The 20702-nt window shown below is 45.9% G+C and overlaps 1 protein-coding gene across 1 annotated transcript in view; it reads right to left on the bottom strand.

Annotated features, from left to right (window-relative positions):
• The window catches only part of LOC309556827 (neural-cadherin-like), a 128280-nt gene extending 112350 nt beyond the window's left edge, over positions 1 to 15930 (bottom strand). Inside the window, exon 1 of the mRNA XM_082259348.1 lies at positions 15723 to 15930. Within this exon, the coding sequence (XP_082115474.1) occupies positions 15723 to 15819 (97 nt within the window). The 5' untranslated portion in view covers positions 15820 to 15930. The remainder of the gene's footprint in view (positions 1 to 15722) is intronic.
• Positions 15931 to 20702: the final 4772 nt, after the last annotated feature.

Below are 20702 nucleotides of genomic sequence, written 5' to 3'. Positions count from 1 at the left end.
CCTGCACCGGCCCCGACGTCAGTTCCGGTGCAGGCGCGTCATACCTTGCTAAACAGCTTCTGGGCATGCCCAGAAGCTGTGCAGGGATGACGCTGCAGCCCCGGAAGTGGCGGTGGGGCCGGTGCAGTGCATCGCGGGACCGAAGAGGATGGAAGAGGACGCAGAAGAGGATCGCACTGGCTTCAGCTGCCCACACCGGAAATGGCAGCGCTGGAGAAGACATTTTCAAGGTAAGTATTTCTTCTTAAAGGTAAGTGCAACCCGGGACAGTTCAGAGGCTATCCATTGTGGAATGCACTAGCCCTGACTGTCCCGGGGGTATTTTATTTGTTTTAGGTGGAACTCCGCTTAACGTAGATGTAAAGTCTAACTGGATGACATTTAGTTTGCTAAAGCATTGTGTATGTAGCACTACCCCCCTAGGGACTGCTGAGTATAGATCTATCTTGGGTCTCCCTCTGATAATCCTGTTGCCAGATACTGGGTATTTTCACACGCTGCCAGGTGCACGCACATTCTTCCGCTCATTGTCTCCAATGACCAGTCTAGGAGATTTGTTTTTGGTGTTTTATTTGGAGAACTTGGATAGGAGAAGTGATTAGAGGGATACTCCAAATTCAACTTTGTATGGTTGAGGACAACGCTCACTTGGCCTCACTTAGTGGAACTGAATAGCAGATCTTCTGCTGAACCATAGAGCACTTTCATGGGAAGACTAAGGTCCCTTTCACACACGGTCCATTTGTCCGTTTTTCATCCATCCGTTGACGTTCATCCATCCGAATGTCCGTTTTTTTGAACGGATGAATGCCCTATTTTTCATCCGTCAAAAAAACGGATCGGACGGAAAAACGGATGACAACAGATAACAACTGACGAAAAACGGATAAAAAACGGATAACAACTGACGAAAAACGGATGACAACTGATGAAAAACGGATGGAAAACTGATACATTTTGACGTGACTGAACTGATGAACTGAACGGACCGTATGTGTGAAAGGGGCCTAAAGGCCCGTACACACATACCGATTGTCGGCCGTAAATATTCGGCCAACGTCCGATTGGCCGATTGTTGGCTTGTTAGTATGATGCTTCCGACAACCGACTGCGACTTTTCGGCCGAATAAAATCTGGTGTGCATGCTATAAAATTTTTGTTGGCCATCACCAGAACGGCCGATTGTTCGTCAGTCAGTACAGATTTCGGCCGACAACAGCCAGAGGAGCAAGACTGGGCATGCTCAGAGAAGAAAAAACGCACGGAAAGTAATCCAGCACATGACATCACTTCTGAAGTTGGTTGTTGTTGGCCGACAAAATTAGTGTGCAGTCTTGAGCACTTTTCAACCAACACAACAACACTGGACAAAAGACGGCCGTTCGTTCGGCCGACAATCGGTGCGTGTGTACGGGCCTTTAGGCCCCTTTCACACATACAAAATGTATCAGTTTTCCATCCGTTTATCATCCATTTTTCATCCGTTTTTCTTCAGTTGTCATCCGTTTTTCGTCAGTTGTTATCTGTTGTCATCCGTTTTTCCATCCAATCCGTTTTTTTTGACGGATGAAAAATAGGGCATTCATCTGTTCCAAAAAAGGGACATTGACGGAAGCAGATGAAAACGGATGTTAATTGATGATCATCCGTTGTCATCCGTTTTTACATAGAGATACATTGATGTCCGTTTTTCATCCGTCGACGGATGGATGAAAAACGGACAAACGGACAGCATGTGTGAAAGAGGCCTAAATGCCGGTTCACACTATAGCGTGTGCGGCGATCACATGTAATATCGGAGCGCACTGCTCCTTCATTACATGCGATCGTATGTGCAGTGCGAATTCAGCCATACACTTTGTATGGCTAAATTCGCACTGCACCCACACAAAAGTCGCACATGACCCTTTTTTTCAGCCGCATCAGGATCGGATCGCACAGTGGTTCACACTTGTGTGATCCGATCCAGTGCGAACTGTCAGATCGCACTGCGATATGCGATAAAACTGGGGGTGTCGTTAACATTTCATTGACACCCCCTGCGTATCGCATATGGCAGTGTGAACTGCCAGATGTGCGTTTGCGATGCGGGAACAGGCTGCAAATTCGCAGCCTTCCCGGATCGCACAAGTGTGTCCCGGCACTCAAGCTGGATACACACTATCCAACTTTTGTGGTTAGATTTCCTTCAGATTTACCTTTTCTATGTAGCGCAAGGGCCTGCCAGATTGCATACAAATTTAAAGTGTTTAGGTTTGACCTCATATTATATGGTTTTGGTAAGTCTAAAGGAAAAAATCTTCAGAAAATCTTATAGTGTGTATGGCCCATGTGTTAGCAGCAGACTTAGTGAACTCTGTATCTTCAGGACTCTAGCAAGTATCCCCTTTAGCTTACACTCAGCCCGCTGACTTTCTAGCACCAGTCTCTAGGATCCGGGATGTCTGTACTCACAAGGCCCTATCCGCAGGTCACCTTCCTCTGTGATACCAGACAAGATCCATGGACATCCTCCCACGGTCAACCCCTAAAAAAGAGTCCCTGGGTTTCAGCATCTCTGTTTCTGACCCTCAGGTGGACCACCTGAGGCCGCATGGCAGCCTGTGCTGGGGAAAGGCAGCAGCCCCCTCCCTACCTGGTCCCCGCTCTGCAGCCAAAGACCAGGAGCCACATGTGCCCTTCAGATATAAGTACAGTCACCCAGCATGCGCCAGGGCCCCTCCTGTGCCTATTGGCCAGGGCTGTACAGATATCCCCTGCACTCATCTGCATGGTTTCCTCCCACTATCCAATACACTGTATTACTATTGGATCAATATGAAACATCAAGCCAGAATGAGCAGCATCAGAGCTCCAGAGATGCTCAATTGGGTTTAAGTCAGGGCTCTGGCTGGGCCATTCAAGAACAGTCACGGAGTTGTTGTGAAGCCACTCCTTCGTTATTTTAGCTGTGTGCTTAGGGTCATTGTCTTGTTGGAAGGTAAACCTTCGGCCCAGTCTGAGGTCCAGAGCACTCTGGAGAAGGTTTTTGTCCAGGATATCCCTGTACTTGGCCGCATTCATCTTTACCTCGATTGCAACCAGTCGTCCTGTCCCTGCAGCTGAAAAACACCCCCACAGCATGATGCTGCCACCACCATGCTTCACTGTTGGGACTGTATTGGACAGGTAATGAGCAGTGCCTGGTTTTCTCCACACATACCGCTTAGAATTAAGGCCAAAAAGTTCTATTTTGGTCTCATCAGACCAGAGAATCTTATGAGTCCTTCAGGTGTTTTTTTAGCAAACTCCATGCGGGCTTTCATGTGTCTTACACTGAGGAGAGGCTTCCGTCGGGCCACTCTGCCATAAAGCCCCGACTGGTGGAGGGCTGCAGTGATGGTTGACTTTCTACAACTTTCTCCCATCTCCTGACTGCATCTCTGGAGCTCAGCCACAGTGATCTTTGGGTTCTTCTTTACCTCTCTCACCAAGGCTCTTCTCCCCCGATAGCTCAGTTTGGCCGGACGGCCAGCTCTAGGAAGGGTTCTGGTCGTCCCAAACGTCTTCCATTTGAGGATTATGGAGGCCACTGTGCTCTTAGGAACCTTAAGTGCAGCAGAAATCTTTTTGTAACCTTGGCCAGATCTGTGCCTTGCCACAATTCTGTCTCTGAGCTCTTCAGGCAGTTCCTTTGACCTCATGATTCTCATTTGCTCTGACATGCATTGTGATCTGGAAGGTCTTATATAGACAGGTGTGTGGCTTTCCTAATCAAGTCCAATCAGTATAATCAAACACAGCTGGACTCAAATGAAGGTATAGAACCATCTCAAGGATGATCAGAAGAAATGGAAAGCACCTGAGTTAAATATATGAGTGTCACAGCAAAGGGTCTGAATACTTAGGACCATGTGATATTTCAGTTTTTCTTTTTTAATAAATCTGCAACAATGTCAACAATTCTGTGTTTTTCTGTCAGTATGGGGTGCTATGTGTACATTCATGAGGAAGAAGAATGAACTTAAATGGTTTTAGCAAATGGCTGCAATATAACAAAGAGTGAAAAATTTAAGGGGGTCTGAATACTTTCCGTACCCACTGTATCTTCCTTCTGATCTGCCCTTTCCTTTTTCCACAGGTAATGCAGATACAGTACAAGAAATTCTCAAACCAAAGCGACCCTAGTGTATCACCCTTCCAGGTAGGTTGCTAGAAAGGCTAGGTGAATTTAGTTCCTTTGGGCTCTCCTGGACACAGTGGTGCAGTTGGTGACTGCTTTGGCTGTTCTGGGATTCACAGGTTGCCAGTTTGATTGTTTACCCCTGTCTTCTGAAGGATTCCAGAATAGAGTGGTGTATCCGTGCAGCTGCTGCATCCTAACAGACTTCAATGGGCTGCCTGCACACAACACCTTGAGGTTAGAGACTTTGAAAAAAAAATGCCCGGTTCACGTTCTAGGGACCTCAGTGCCCATATGATCAAGGCCTTAAGTATCCTGGCTGCCCCTGCATGTGTCTCTGGGCCAGAGATGAAGGGAAATATTAGGAGGCAGCCCCATAAAAGTCAGGGTATAAAGAGTCGGAAAGTATGCATAGCTAACAACTGTCATTGATTTTGAGGGACTGTCCCTGATTTGGAACAAAGTCCCTCTTTCCTCCTCATTTGTCCTTCATTTTGGTCTGATCTATTTAAAATGTACTTTTTATTTTTCAAAAAGTGTTTCGCAGTGCTAAACCTTTCAGCCAATTTCTAAATTGCTGAATTTGTACATTTCAAAAGCCAGTATAAAGAAATAGTTGTCGTAAAAAAGAAGCACTTGTGGGTTTAACTAATTTTTTTTTGTAAAATTCTCCTTCAAGGGGGCATGGCAAGGGGTATGTCCTATGCCTACATACTTTTGATAATAGGTGTCTCTCGTTCCCATCTCTACAAGTTTGGAGGTATGTAGTGGGTGAGGAAGAGGCAAATCTGCAACCTGAATATTTATTTTACTTCAACCAATCCCTGGGGGAGTCTGCCCAGTATGTGGCAGGAGGGTGCATAAATATTCTGGGGTCTCTGAGGCAGCCCTGTTCTTATCCAGGTGGAGAAGTTTCAAGCCTGAAGGGCTGTTGCCCTTCTAGGCAGCTCAGCTAGGGTTCTACATGTGCTCATCGAGGTCCCAGCTATGTTAGAGCTAGGGGGCATGTTTGCAGAAAATCTCTGGCGTTTAATAAGGATCTGGTCTGGAAAGTTCACTGGATAAATGTCTGGCTGATATTAGAAGGAGGCATCCAAGTATCAAGGAGCATTGTAAGTACACACCTGAGTGAAGGATCTTGGTGACTGTTAATGCTGCTATCCCTTGTGCATCGATGCTAGGCTTGCCTGGCCTGGGACATTTCTTATGGTATCCCAGTGTTGTCCATCTCCTTGACTTCTACTAAAGAGACTGTTCGAAGAAGTAGTGACCAAGTGAAGAGTGTGCTTTTGTTACTGTTCAGTGTTAATGGAGTATCCCTCAGCTCCCTACACCCTATCCAAGTTTATTCAGCAACTCCTAGATTATTCATTGAGCCAGAAAGAGTGACGGTTGCTGTGTGCCAGGCTGCCACTGGACTAATCTGGGAGAGGAACCTGTGGCAAATCAGCATCAGCAGGCCCTTTTGAGGGTGAGCGTTCTACTAGTCCTTCCTAAGGCTACTTTCACACCTAGGCGTTTTGCGTAGCGTTTTGTGCTTCGCTGAAACGCTCTACAGTTCATTGAACATTATTTGCTATGGGTCACGTTTACACCTCCGGGTTTTCAACTGGTGCGGTTTTTGGAAAGGGTCAGAGACTTTTTTACCCACAGCTGTTTGCGTTTTGGATTCCAGAGACTTCAATGGAAATGTACCAGAAATGCAAGTACTGCGTTTTCTACGCGTTTCCACCGAATTTTTTGCATTTTTAACCTGCATGCCAACAAACACCTCCCCTAACAACAGACTTCCCAGGCTGCCCACCAAACCAGGAAGTTTATTCAGGCAAACAGCATGGTAAATACAGAGGAACTTATAAGGCTGGTGAGGTCAAGAAGCTACCTATACAATACCATACACCCAGCCCATAAGGACCAGTCCAAAAGAGATAAGGGATGGATGGAGACAGCCCTGAAAATATATCCAAGATGGGAATTCTTCTCCCAAAAACAGAAAAAAATAAATGTTTTTCTGTGCAACGATGGTACACTATTCCTCCCACTGATACCTATAATGGGACATTTTGCCCACTGACACCAATGATTGTCCACTATTCTGCCCACTGACACCAATAATGGGAAACAGTTCCTGCCACTGACACCAATGATGGTCCGCTATTCTGCCCACTGACACCAATGATGGGAAACGGTATCTGCCACTGACACCAACTTGCTTCCTGTGATATCAAAGCTGTCATATATTCCCATTGGCCAAAAAAAACCCCAAAACGCAAAGCACGTCAAGAGGCCATCAAAAACACGTATTCAAAAATGCAAAATGCACTGTAAAACGTGCCTGGAAAATCAACAAACGGCATAGCTATGAATATAACCTAAGGCTCCATTCACACCAATACATTTTTTATTGCTTTTTGCAGAAACGCAGGACATTTTTGTAACATGGGTTCCTATAGAATAAGTTCACATCAATGCATGTTTGTGCCTCTGCATTTTTGGAAACGGTCAGGGACTTTTTTAAATACAAAACAGTGCTTTTTTTTGCATGTTTGGTTTAATAGACTTTAGTTGAGAAGCTGCAGAAAAGCATGTATTGCGTTTTTACCAAGTTTTTATGGAGTTATATAGCATAAAAAACTAAAAACGCAAAACGCGGTAAAATCATGGCAAAATTGCTTTAAAAAAAATGCAAAAAGCTTTGCAGAAACACTCAAAAGCAAACTACATAGGTGTAAATGAAGCCTTACAAAAAGTAGTGTCAAAATCCAGATTAGTTTGTGTTCTAGTTTTCACAATTTTAACAGCTGGATATCATACCTAATTTATCATTAGGAAAAGGTCATGAGTTTTCTTGATACTCTATAATTGATGTGAGGACCTCTTATTGATATTGTATTGTTTAATTGAGTATGTGTATATAATTCTCTACATTACCTACTATGTATTTGTAAGACCTTAATAAAACATATTGAATATTTTTTCTCCTGGTTAAGTCCAACTTTATCTGTAACAGATTGAAGAGGAACAACTATCTGCGTGTATACACTGTGTACCAACAAACATGGCCAGCAGTGGTGCGGCCTGAACTGTACCCAATACAAATCAATGGCTGACGTCACCGCTGTTCCCATGTAACTGCTTCAATGAGGAATTAGGGCCGGTGACCGACCCACGATACAGAGTAGGGCCTCCAGGGATACAAACTGGCTGCAGCTATTCATCCAGTTTGCACGCTGCCAGAGTGCTGCTGGATTCAGAGACAGTGTCTAGGCCTGGTTCACCCATCTACAGTGCCTTGCGAAAGTATTCGGCCCCCTTGAACTTTGTGACCTTTTGCCACATTTCAGGCTTCAAACATAAACATATAAAACTGTAATTTTTTGTGAAGAATCAACAACAAGTGGGACACAATCATGAAGTGGAACGAAATTTATTGGATATTTCAAACTTTGTTAACAAATAAAAAACTGAAAAATTGGGTGTGCAAAATTATTCAGCCCCTTTACTTTCAGTGCAGCAAACTCTCTCCAGAAGTTCAGTGAGGATCTCTGAATGATCCAATGTTGACCTAAATGACTAATGATGATAAATCGAATCCACCTGTGTGTAATCAAGTCTCCGTATAAATTCACCTGCACTGTGATAGTCTCAGAGGTCCGTTTAAAGCGCAGAGAGCATCATGAAGAACAAGGAACACACCAGGCAGGTCCGAGATACTGTTGTGGAGAAGTTTAAAGCTGGATTTGGATACAAAAAGATTTCCCAAGCTTTAAACATTCCAAGGAGCACTGTGCAAGCGATAATATTGAAATGGAAGGAGTATCAGACCACTGCAAATCTACGAAGACCTGGCCGTCCCTCTAAACTTTCAGCTCATACAAGGAGAAGACTGATCAGAGATGCAGCCAAGAGGCCCATGATCACTCTGGATGAACTGCAGAGATCTAGAGCTGAGGTGGGAGACTCTGTCCATAGGACAACAATCAGTTGTATACTGCACAAATCTGGCTTTATGGAAGAGTGGCAAGAAGAAAGCCATTTCTTAAAGATATCCATAAAAAGTGTAATTTAAAGTTTGCCACAAGCCACCTGGGAGACACACCAAACATGTGGAAGAAGGTGCTCTGGTCAGATAAAACCAAAATCCAACTTTTTGGCAACAATGCAAAATGTTATGTTTTATGTTTCGCATAAAAGCAACACAGCTCAACACCCTGAACACACCATCCCCACTGTCAAACATGGTGGTGGCAGCATCATGGTTTGGGCCTGCTTTTCTTCAGCAGGGACAGGGAAAATGGTTAAAATTGATGGGAAGATGGATGGAGCCAAATACAGGACCATTCTGGAAGAAAACTTGATGGAGTCTGCAAAAGACCTGAGACTGGGATGGAGATTTGTCTTCCAACAAGACAATGATCCAAAACATAAAGCAAAATCTACAATGGAATGGTTCACAAATAAACATATCCAGGTGTTAGAATGGCCAAGTCAAAGTCCAGACCTGAATCCAATCGAGAATCTGTGGAAAGAACTGAAAACTGCTGTTTACAAACGCTCTCCATCCAACCTCACTGAGCTTGAGCTGTTTTGCAAGGAGGAATGGGCAAAAATTTCAGTCTCTCGATGTGCAAAACTGATAGAGACATACCCCAAGCAACTTACAGCTGTAATCGCAGCAAAAGGTGGCGCTACAAAGTATTAACTTAAGGGGACTGAATAATTTTGCACGCCTAATTTTACAGTTTTTTATTTGTTAAAAAAGTTTGAAATATCCAATAAATTTCGTTCCACTTCATGATTGTGTCCCACTTCTTCACAAAAAAATTACAGTTTTATATCTTTATGTTTGAAGCCTGAAATGTGGCAAAAGGTCTCAAAGTTCAAGGGGGCCGAATACTTTTGCAAGGCACTGTAGATGAGGCCTAAAGGCACATTAATGCTGAGGATGCGAGGTGCAGTTTTTGTGTTATGTTACATAGCCGTTTTCAGAATCAAATAAAGCTTAGTGAATTTCTTTGTGTAACCCCATATACACTACATTGCCAAAGTATTGGTACGCCTGCCTTTACACACACATGAACTTTAATGACATCCCAGTCTTAGTCCGTAGGGTTCAATATTGACTTGGCCAACCCTTTGCAGCTATAACAGCTTCCAACTCTTCTGGGAAGGCTGTCCACAAGGTAGGAGTGTGTCTATGTCTTCTAGAAGCACATTTGTGAGGTTAGGCACTGATGTTGGAGAGAAGGCCTGGCTCGCAGTCTCCACTCTAATTTATTCCAAAGGTGTTCTTTTGGGTTGAGGTCAGGCCAATGAAGTTCCTCCACCCCAAACTCGCTCATCCGTGTCTTTATGGACCTTGCTTTGTGCACTGATCCAAATAATTTGGTGGAGAGGGATTATGGTGTGGGGTTGTTTTCCAGGTGCTGGGCTTGGCCCCTTAGTTCCAGTGATGGGAACTCTTAAGGCATCAGCAGATCAAAACATTTTGGACAATTACATGCTACCACCTGTCTGGGAACAGTTTGGGGATGGCCCCTACCAACATGATTTCACAATACAGTCTAGGCGGATGACAATACATTCCTTGTGGAAAATCCCAATTACACCGGGTCATCTTGACCCAGCAAGGGCGTAGTGACAGGTTAGTCTGACAATTAAAAAAGATTGAATATGTTAGGGAAAATAACATTTTACGGTAACAAGGGCTTATTTTCATAAACATCTCTTTCCGGGAACTTTCTCATTTTTGGCAGAACATTTCATATCCTCTGGGACAACGTGAGACACAGTATTTAAAACGTACCAACTAGAATTCTAAGCATTAAGAAGAATATATTTTTTTAGTATATTAAAGGGGACTCTTTGACTATATAACGATATATAACGATATGCTCTTCATATATTTTCGTATCTTGACAGTTCCAACATGACTGCGTACCAGTGCACAAAGCAAGGTCCATAAAGACATGGATGAGCCAGTTTGGGGTGGGGGAACATGACTGACCTGCACAAAGTCTTCACCTCAACCCGATAAAACACATTTGGGATAAATTAGAGCAGAGACTGCGAGACAGGCCTTCTCTTCCAGCTTCGGTGCCTGACCCCACAACTGCGCTTCTGGAAGAATGGTCAAACATTCCTCCCACTAAGACCAACAATGGGCCACTATTCCTTCCACTGATACCAACAATGGGGGCACTATTTCTCCCACTGACACCAATGATGGGGCACCATTCCTCCCACTGACACCTAGGATGGGGCACTATTTCTCCCATTGACACTAAATATATGGCACTATTCTTGCACTGACACCAAAGATGGGGCACTATTCCTCCCAAATGACCCCCAATGCCAAAGATGCAAGGTTTACTCCCACTGACATCAGGAAATGTTCAACTCCCCATGGCCACAGTTCTGCCCCCTAAAGTCTGAAGGACAATAAACTGGCCATTTGTTTAGAAAGTTTGGAGACTCCTGCTGTAAATACTGTTACTGTACTAATGACACTGGCAGGGAATGGGTTAACATCAAGGGCGATCAAAGGGTTAACATCAGTGTGCTCCTAGCTGGTGCTTGCTAACTGTGGGAGGGATGGTCTGACTGGATAAAGACAGATATGGGTATTCTTACTTAGCAGGAACACAAGATCTCCATCTTCTCCCCTGTCAGAACGGTGATCTGCCTTGTTTACATAGGCAGATCGCCGTTCTGCCTCTCTTGGAAATGATTGCCGGTAGACCCGCTGATTGGCATCCCCTGGGACCAATCAGCGCGCAATCACGTCTCTTGCAGCACGCGTGCCACCCAGTGGCTATTGCACAAAATGATGTACAGGTACTTGATTTTGCGCAAAAGAGCCGACCTGCCGCAGTAAATATGCGGCAGGTGATCGGCAAGTGGTTAAAAGTCAATAGCTGCAGTATGTGTAGCTGCCGACTTTTAATCTTTCCTTAGGGGGGCTGGAGAACTGCTTTAAAGCTGAACTCCAGGGAAATAAAAACTACCCTTGCACTGGGGCATCCCCTCACTCTGCAAGGCTTGCTTTTGTCTCTAGGCTAACAGGGTGCCAGGAAGAAGCACTTTTTCTTGACTTGCTCCGGACACTCTGGGTTTGGGGTATTAGGATGCTGGTTCTGCATTGTGCCTCCTGACATCAGAGTGCAGCTGTCACACAGAATTACCAACAGAAGCTAAACGGAGGGAGGAAACCTGCAGGGGAGAAGGATATGGTAAGTAAGAACACTGTTTAATGGTACCCTAGGCATAAATAAAGATTGAAGCCCTGCTAGGTGTGGAAGATGCCACTACAAGGACAGCAGGTGGTTTTATTTTAGCTGGAGATCAGCTTTGTGAATGGAGCCCTTTGTATTATATGGGGATGGCACAGTACAGGCGCCCTGCGCAGTGACATGTTAGGATGGTGACCAAATCAAATAACCTTGACCAGCGTTGTCTATGAACAGACCCTCCCCGAGGGCAGAATGGCTGTCAATATCCTGTCATTAGAGCTCAGGCTGGGGACATCACAGCCACACAATGCACTGACTGGGGGAGAAGCTCAGCTAAAATAAGCCAAAATTCAGGACACCCAGTAATGGGACTCCTCACCTTCCAATGGAGGCTGGTATTAAAAATAAAACGGTAATTCACAATGTTGTATTTCTCAGTGTAAAATGTCTGGCTGGGAGAATGTCTGGCTATAAAGGGTGAATGTCTGATTGTGAGGGGGGAATGTCTGGCTATGAAGGGTGAATGTCTGGCTGTGGAGGGGGAATTTCTGGCTACAAAGAGAGAATGTCTTGCTACACAGGATGAATGTCTGACTAGGAAGGGTGAATGTCTGGCTATGAAGGGTGAATGTCTGGCTATGAAGGGTGAATGTCTGGCTATGAAGGGTGAATGTCTGGCTATGAAGGTAGAATGTCTGCCTATGAAGGGGAAATGTCTGATAATGAGGGATGAATGTCTGACTATGAAGGGTGAATGTCTGGCTATGAAGGGTGAATGTCTGGCTATGAAGGGTGAATGTCTGGCTATGAAGGGTGAATGTCTGGCTATGAAGGTAGAATGTCTGCCTATGAAGGTAGAATGTCTGCCTATGAAGGGGAAATGTCTGATAATGAGGGATGAATGTCTGACTATGAAGGGTGAATGTCTGAATACAAAGAGAGAATGACTGGCTATGAAGGGACAGTGCCTGGCTATGAAGGGAGAATGTATGAATAATTGGTTAATTAATAAAAAATGGTTATTAATGGAGAATGCCTTGCTATGGGGTGGAAATGTCAGGCTATGAAGGGTGAATGTCTGACTATGAAGAATGTCTGGCTACGGAGGGAGAATGTCTGGCTACGGAGGGAGAATGTCTGGCTACGGAGGGAGAATGTCTGGCTACGGAGGGAGAATGTCTGGCTACGGAGGGAGAATGTCTGGCTACGGAGGGAGAACGTCTGGCTACGAAAAGTCAGTGCCTGGCTATGAAGGGTGAATGTTTGGTTATTAATTGAGAATGCCTTTCTTTGGAGGAAGTATAACTGGCTATGGGGGAGATTGCCTGGGTGAATGCCTGGCTATGAAGAGAGAAGCTTGGCTATGAAGGGTGAATGTCTGGCTATGAAGGTGGAATGTCTGGCTAGGAAGAGAGAATGCTTGGTTATGAAGGGTGAATGTCTGACTATGAAGGGTGAATGTCTTGCTATGAAGGTGGAATGTTTGGCTAGGAAGAGAGAATGCTTGGTTATGAAGGGTGAATGTCTGACTGTGAAGGGTGAATGTCTGGCTATAAAGGTACAGTGCCTGGCTATGAAGGGAGACTGTCTGGCTACTAAGGGTGAATGTTTGGTTATTAATGGAGAATGCCTTTCTATGGAGGGAATATATCTGGCTATGGGGGAGTATGCCTGGCTATGCAGTGCAAATGTCTGGCTATGAAGGGTGAATGTCTGGGTATAAACGGTGAATATCTGGCCATGCAGAGAATAGCTTTGCTTGCTTTGAAGGGATGTCTGGCTAGGAGGAGAGAATGCTTTATTATGAAGGGTGAATGTCTGGCTATGAAGAGCAAATATCTGGCTATGAAGAGCAAATGTCTGGCTATGAAGGGTGGATGTCTGGTTATAAAAGTTGAATGTCTGGCTATGAAGAGAAAATGTCTGGCTATGGAAGGGGAATTTCTGGCAATGGAGGGAGAGTTTCTGGATATGAAAGGAGAGTGTTTGGCTATGAAGAAAAAAATAGCTGGCTAAAATAGGGGAATGCCTGGCTTTGACGGGTGAATGTTTAGGCTTTGAAGGGTGAATGTCTAGCTGTGAAGGGGGATTGCTTGATTTTGAAGGGAGAAAGCCTGGCTTTGAGGGGAGAATATCTGGCTAGTTTTGAGCTTTCCCCCAAATTCAGCTTCAGGCAGTTTTGGTGGAAAAAGACAAAATTTTTTTTTAGTTTGTTTTATACACAGCAGTGATAAGTTTATATTTAAATTTTATCATTATAAATGTATAATTTTAATTTTGGTGCCTGTGTCCCAATGGACAGATTTCCCTTTACTTCCTGTTCTGGGTATGCAACAGGAAATTAGTGAAAATTTTTCAAAAGTAAGAGAAATTCCCATCTTAGAGAGTTGCACAGGAACAGGTGTTACCTTTGGAGGATCTCCCCCATCTCGTACTCTAAAGACAACTCTAAAATGTTGGATTTCCACTTTCTGTCATAAACTGGCCATAGATAGATTGAATTTCAAATGAAAATTTTTAGGGAAAGTCTTGGGAAAAATGTTCTGAATATTCTCAGAACATTTGTTTGTTATGAAGACTTTTAACATCTGATTTTGGAATCAATGGACTTTACAGAATGGAAACCACATTCACTGTTAGAAATTTGTTTGTTCGAGAAAACTTTTCCATTCTGCTCCTTCAAATTTTCTTGTCAATTCAGTAAAAAACGAACGATGATTTGACCCTCTAATGATTAGAAAAACAAACGCACTTTATTAGAACCTTCCCCAATAAATTTTGTTCAAAATTCTACCCGTCTATGTCCAGCTTTAGTGACAAAGGTCACCAAGTCAAATAGAGAGGGTGACAACAATAGACAGCCAGCAATACAAACTTGATAAAGATGATAGTTATATTACTAACGTGGGTGTATTTATTAAATGCTAAGGTGGACTATGCCTTTAAATTGCTCCTAAAGGAATACAGAAGCCCCTTCCCAAAATCCCAGACCTGTTCTGTCTCATCATACTTGTGCTTTTATGTTTGTTCTCTTCTAGAAAGGAAAAATGTCACAATGAAAAAAATCCAAAGCAATCCAAAAAACAAATACAAAATGTACTTAATAAAATAAACATCCTTCTCATCCCCATGCCATCAGTCATTTGGGACATTATGTAACAAAAGAATTAAAAATATTTAAATTGCTAGAAAATTACCAAAGTGAGAGCCTAATGCGAAGAACCCCATAGACTCCAGATGATCGCTCCCAATCTAGCCGGGACATAAATATACATTGCACATGTAAATCCAATTATCACGATATTCTCATCAAATCTGCCAAACTATGGGATTTCCTCACTATTAATAAAAACTCTTTCCAAGAATTTAGCAGATTTTCATATAAGATTAGGAAGATGTGAAGATCGATGGATTGTGAAATGGTCACTTTCAACCTCCAATAAACTTTTTTTTTTTTTTATTATACATTGATCAGAATGATAGGAGTTTATTTATATCTATGCTACAGACAACAATCATTTCAGATACCTGATCGATTAAAGTGATTGGTTTAAAGGGTCAACCCCATGCAGATTTGATGTGTGTAGGGTGGCCATGCACACTGCAATCTGGTGTGTAATTCCTGCACAATCTCATTTACATTTGCCAGAACTATGTAATATATAGAACCCAATAAAATGTAACAAACCCATACAATCTGTATATAGATATATATAGTAACAATATATATTTAATGTAAGAAACCCATAAAATGTATTCTGTATATGACATATATATATATAAAAAGAGAGAGAGAGCGAGAGAGAAGGAGAGAGTTGCATTACACACACACACACACATATATATATATATATATATATATATATAATATAAATATATAAAAGAAATATACACTGTGTAGGTCTGTAACATTATGTGTGTGTGTGTATATATCTATATATATATATATAGAGCGAGAGAGAGAGAGAGAATACACTGTATAGTTTTTTTAGATTAAATATATATATATATATATAAATTTATATACATTGTATAGTATTGCGTATATACATACATATATATATATAGTTACATTACACACACATATCTATAAAACATTGTATAGGTTTTCTAGTTTCTTACATGATGTGTATATATATATATATATATATATACACACACACATATATACACACACATTCATAATGTAACAGACCTATACAATACAATCGATTTCTATCCAATCGCACATGCCTATACATGACATAGTTTGTAGATATAATTGGAATGGTACAATCAGATTGTATGGTGTATGTGAATAAGTGGTGACAATGACAGGTCCTCCTCACCTTGCTCCAGGTTGTGTACCTTCACCTGGACCTCTGTCTGTCCTCCTTGCAGCTTCTGGGTCAGGTACAGCCGACCAGATCCGCTCTCTATCCTCATGGGGGGATCGGGGGGCCAGCTGATCTCAAACCATTTCCCCCGATACCTCCTATCGGGGACAGTGAAGATCGTCTCCCCTAGGGCGCCCCCTGCCGGTACCCGCACAGTGTAGGAAGAAGATATCCCCAGAGGCTGAATGGATCTGGCCGATCTATATCGGCCAATGAGTGGGGGCAAGGAAGGAAGTGATGGGGCATTGGTGAGCTGGGATGGGACAGTAATGAGTGCTAATGACGGTGGGAGATATTCGGGGTGGATGTTGGGGAGAGGAGGGAAGAGGGGGGATATTGGTGGCTCAGGTTTATCAGTCAGGACATCCGATGGGGAGAATCGATGAAGATCTGTCCGTCCTCTTCCAGTCTGATCGCTCTCATCAGCACCAGTCCGATCAGGAGGAGGAGGGGGTATTGGGACCCCAGAAGAATAGCCGGGACCTTCATAGGGAAATGTTGCAGGACTGGCAGCCTGGCACAGGATGAAGAGGAGAGCAGAGTATAGGATGGGTGTGTGCAGCCTGTACATAGTGCCTGCTGCTGGGACATGGGCAGGAGGAAGAGCCGGGTACCCGTACTGATCAACAGCCAGCAGGCGACTGAGATACTCCGCTCTGACTCCAGCACTGACACCCACAGTGCACATGTCTAACACACGCCCCCTTCTCATCACAGCACTGACACCCACAGTGCACATGTCTAACACACTCCCCCTTCTCATCACAGCACTGACACCCACAGCACATGTCTAACACACGCCCCCTTCTCATCACAGCACTGACACCAACAGGGCACATGTCTAACACACTCCCCCTTCTCATCACAGCACTGACACCCACAGCGCATGTCTAACACACGCCCCCTTCTAATCACAGCACTGACACCCACAGCGCATGTCTAACACACGCCCCCTTCTCATCACAGCACTGACACCCACAGCACATGTCTAACACACGCCCCCTTCTCATCACAGCACTGACACCCACAGCACATGTCTAACACACGCCCCCTTCTCATCACAGCACTGACACCCACAGTGCACATGTCTAACACACGCCCCCTTCTCATCACAGCACTGACACCCACAGTGCACATGTCTAACACACGCCCCCTTCTCATCACAGCACTGACACCCACAGTGCACATGTCTAACACACGCCCCCTTCTCATCACAGCACTGACACCCACAGTGCACATGTCTAACACACGCCCCCTTCTCATCACAGCACTGACACCCACAGCACATGTCTAACACACGCCCCCTTCTCATCACAGCACTGACACCCACAGCGCATGTCTAACACACGCCCCCTTCTAATCACAGCACTGACACCCACAGTGCATGTCTAACACACGCCCCCTTCTCATCACAGCACTGACACCCACAGCGCATGTCTAACACACGCCCCCTTCTCATCACAGCACTGACACCCACAGCGCATGTCTAACACACGCCCCCTTCTCATCACAGCACTGACACCCACAGCACATGTCTAACACACGCCCCCTTCTCATCACAGCACTGACACCCACAGTGCACATGTCTAACACACGCCCCCTTCTCATCACAGCACTGACACCCACAGTGCACATGTCTAACACACGCCCCCTTCTCATCACAGCACTGACACCCACAGCGCATGTCTAACACACGCCCCCTTCTCATCACAGCACTGACACCCACAGCGCATGTCTAACACACGCCCCCTTCTCATCACAGCACTGACACCCACAGCACATGTCTAACACACGCCCCCTTCTCATCACAGCACTGACACCCACAGTGCACATGTCTAACACACGCCCCCTTCTCATCACAGCACTGACACCCACAGTGCACATGTCTAACACACGCCCCCTTCTCATCACAGCACTGACACCCACAGTGCACATGTCTAACACACGCCCCCTTCTCATCACAGCACTGACACCCACAGTGCACATGTCTAACACACGCCCCCTTCTCATCACAGCACTGACACCCACAGCACATGTCTAACACACGCCCCCTTCTCATCACAGCACTGACACCCACAGTGCACATGTCTAACACACGCCCCCTTCTCATCACAGCACTGACACCCACAGCGCATGTCTAACACACGCCCCCTTCTCATCACAGCACTGACACCCACAGTGCATGTCTAACACACGCCCCCTTCTCATCACAGCACTGACACCCACAGCACATGTCTAACACACGCCCCCTTCTCATCACAGCACTGACACCCACAGCACATGTCTAACACACGCCCCCTTCTCATCACAGCACTGACACCCACAGTGCACATGTCTAACAAACGCCCCCTTCCCATCACAGCACTGACACCCACAGTGCATGTCTAACACACGCCCCCTTCTCATCACAGCACTGACACCCACAGTGCACATGTCTAACACACGCCCCCTTCTCATCACAGCACTGACACCCACAGTGCACATGTCTAACACACGCCCCCTTCTCATCACAGCACTGACACCCACAGTGCACATGTCTAACACACGCCCCCTTCTCATCACAGCACTGACACCCACAGTGCACATGTCTAACACACGCCCCCTTCTCATCACAGCACTGACACCTACAGTGCACATGTCTAACACACGCCCCCTTCTCATCACAGCACTGACACCAACAGGGCACATGTCTAACACACTCCCCCTTCTCATCACAGCACTGACACCCACAGCGCATGTCTAACACACGCCCCCTTCTAATCACAGCACTGACACCCACAGCACATGTCTAACACACGCCCCCTTCTCATCACAGCACTGACACCCACAGCACATGTCTAACACACGCCCCCTTCTCATCACAGCACTGACACCCACAGCACATGTCTAACACACGCCCCCTTCTCATCACAGCACTGACACCCACAGTGCACATGTCTAACACACGCCCCCTTCTCATCACAGCACTGACACCCACAGTGCACATGTCTAACACACGCCCCCTTCTCATCACAGCACTGACACCCACAGTGCACATGTCTAACACACGCCCCCTTCTCATCACAGCACTGACACCCACAGTGCACATGTCTAACACACGCCCCCTTCTCATCACAGCACTGACACCCACAGCGCATGTCTAACACACGCCCCCTTCTCATCACAGCACTGACACCCACAGCGCATGTCTAACACACGCCCCCTTCTAATCACAGCACTGACACCCACAGTGCATGTCTAACACACGCCCCCTTCTCATCACAGCACTGACACCCACAGCGCATGTCTAACACACGCCCCCTTCTCATCACAGCACTGACACCCACAGCGCATGTCTAACACACGCCCCCTTCTCATCACAGCACTGACACCCACAGCACATGTCTAACACACGCCCCCTTCTCATCACAGCACTGACACCCACAGTGCACATGTCTAACACACGCCCCCTTCTCATCACAGCACTGACACCCACAGTGCACATGTCTAACACACGCCCCCTTCTCATCACAGCACTGACACCCACAGTGCACATGTCTAACACACGCCCCCTTCTCATCACAGCACTGACACCCACAGCGCATGTCTAACACACGCCCCCTTCTCATCACAGCACTGACACCCACAGCGCATGTCTAACACACGCCCCCTTCTCATCACAGCACTGACACCCACAGCACATGTCTAACACACGCCCCCTTCTCATCACAGCACTGACACCCACAGTGCACATGTCTAACACACGCCCCCTTCTCATCACAGCACTGACACCCACAGTGCACATGTCTAACACACGCCCCCTTCTCATCACAGCACTGACACCCACAGTGCACATGTCTAACACACGCCCCCTTCTCATCACAGCACTGACACCCACAGTGCACATGTCTAACACACGCCCCCTTCTCATCACAGCACTGACACCCACAGCACATGTCTAACACACGCCCCCTTCTCATCACAGCACTGACACCCACAGTGCACATGTCTAACACACGCCCCCTTCTCATCACAGCACTGACACCCACAGCGCATGTCTAACACACGCCCCCTTCTCATCACAGCACTGACACCCACAGTGCATGTCTAACACACGCCCCCTTCTCATCACAGCACTGACACCCACAGCACATGTCTAACACACGCCCCCTTCTCATCACAGCACTGACACCCACAGCACATGTCTAACACACGCCCCCTTCTCATCACAGCACTGACACCCACAGTGCACATGTCTAACAAACGCCCCCTTCCCATCACAGCACTGACACCCACAGTGCATGTCTAACACACGCCCCCTTCTCATCACAGCACTGACACCCACAGTGCACATGTCTAACACACGCCCCCTTCTCATCACAGCACTGACACCCACAGTGCACATGTCTAACACACGCCCCCTTCTCATCACAGCACTGACACCCACAGTGCACATGTCTAACACACGCCCCCTTCTCATCACAGCACTGACACCCACAGTGCACATGTCTAACACACGCCCCCTTCTCATCACAGCACTGACACCTACAGTGCACATGTCTAACACACGCCCCCTTCTCATCACAGCACTGACACCCACAGTGCACATGTCTAACACACGCCCCCTTCTCATCACAGCACTGACACCCACAGTGCACATGTCTAACACACGCCCCCTTCCCATCACAGCACTGACACCCACAGTGCATGTCTAACACACGCCCCCTTCTCATCACAGCACTGACACCCACAGTGCACATGTCTAACACACGCCCCCTTCTCATCACAGCACTGACACCCACAGTGCACATGTCTAACACACGCCCCCTTCTCATCACAGCACTGACACCTACAGTGCACATGTCTAACACACGCCCCCTTCTCATCACAGCACTGACACCCACAGTGCACATGTCTAACACACGCCCCCTTCTCATCACAGCACTGACACCC

Source organism: Pelophylax lessonae (assembly GCF_965119305.1).
Source record: "Pelophylax lessonae genome assembly, chromosome: 5".
Lineage (NCBI taxonomy): Eukaryota > Metazoa > Chordata > Amphibia > Anura > Ranidae > Pelophylax > Pelophylax lessonae.
This window is presented reverse-complemented; position numbering and strand designations above follow the sequence as displayed.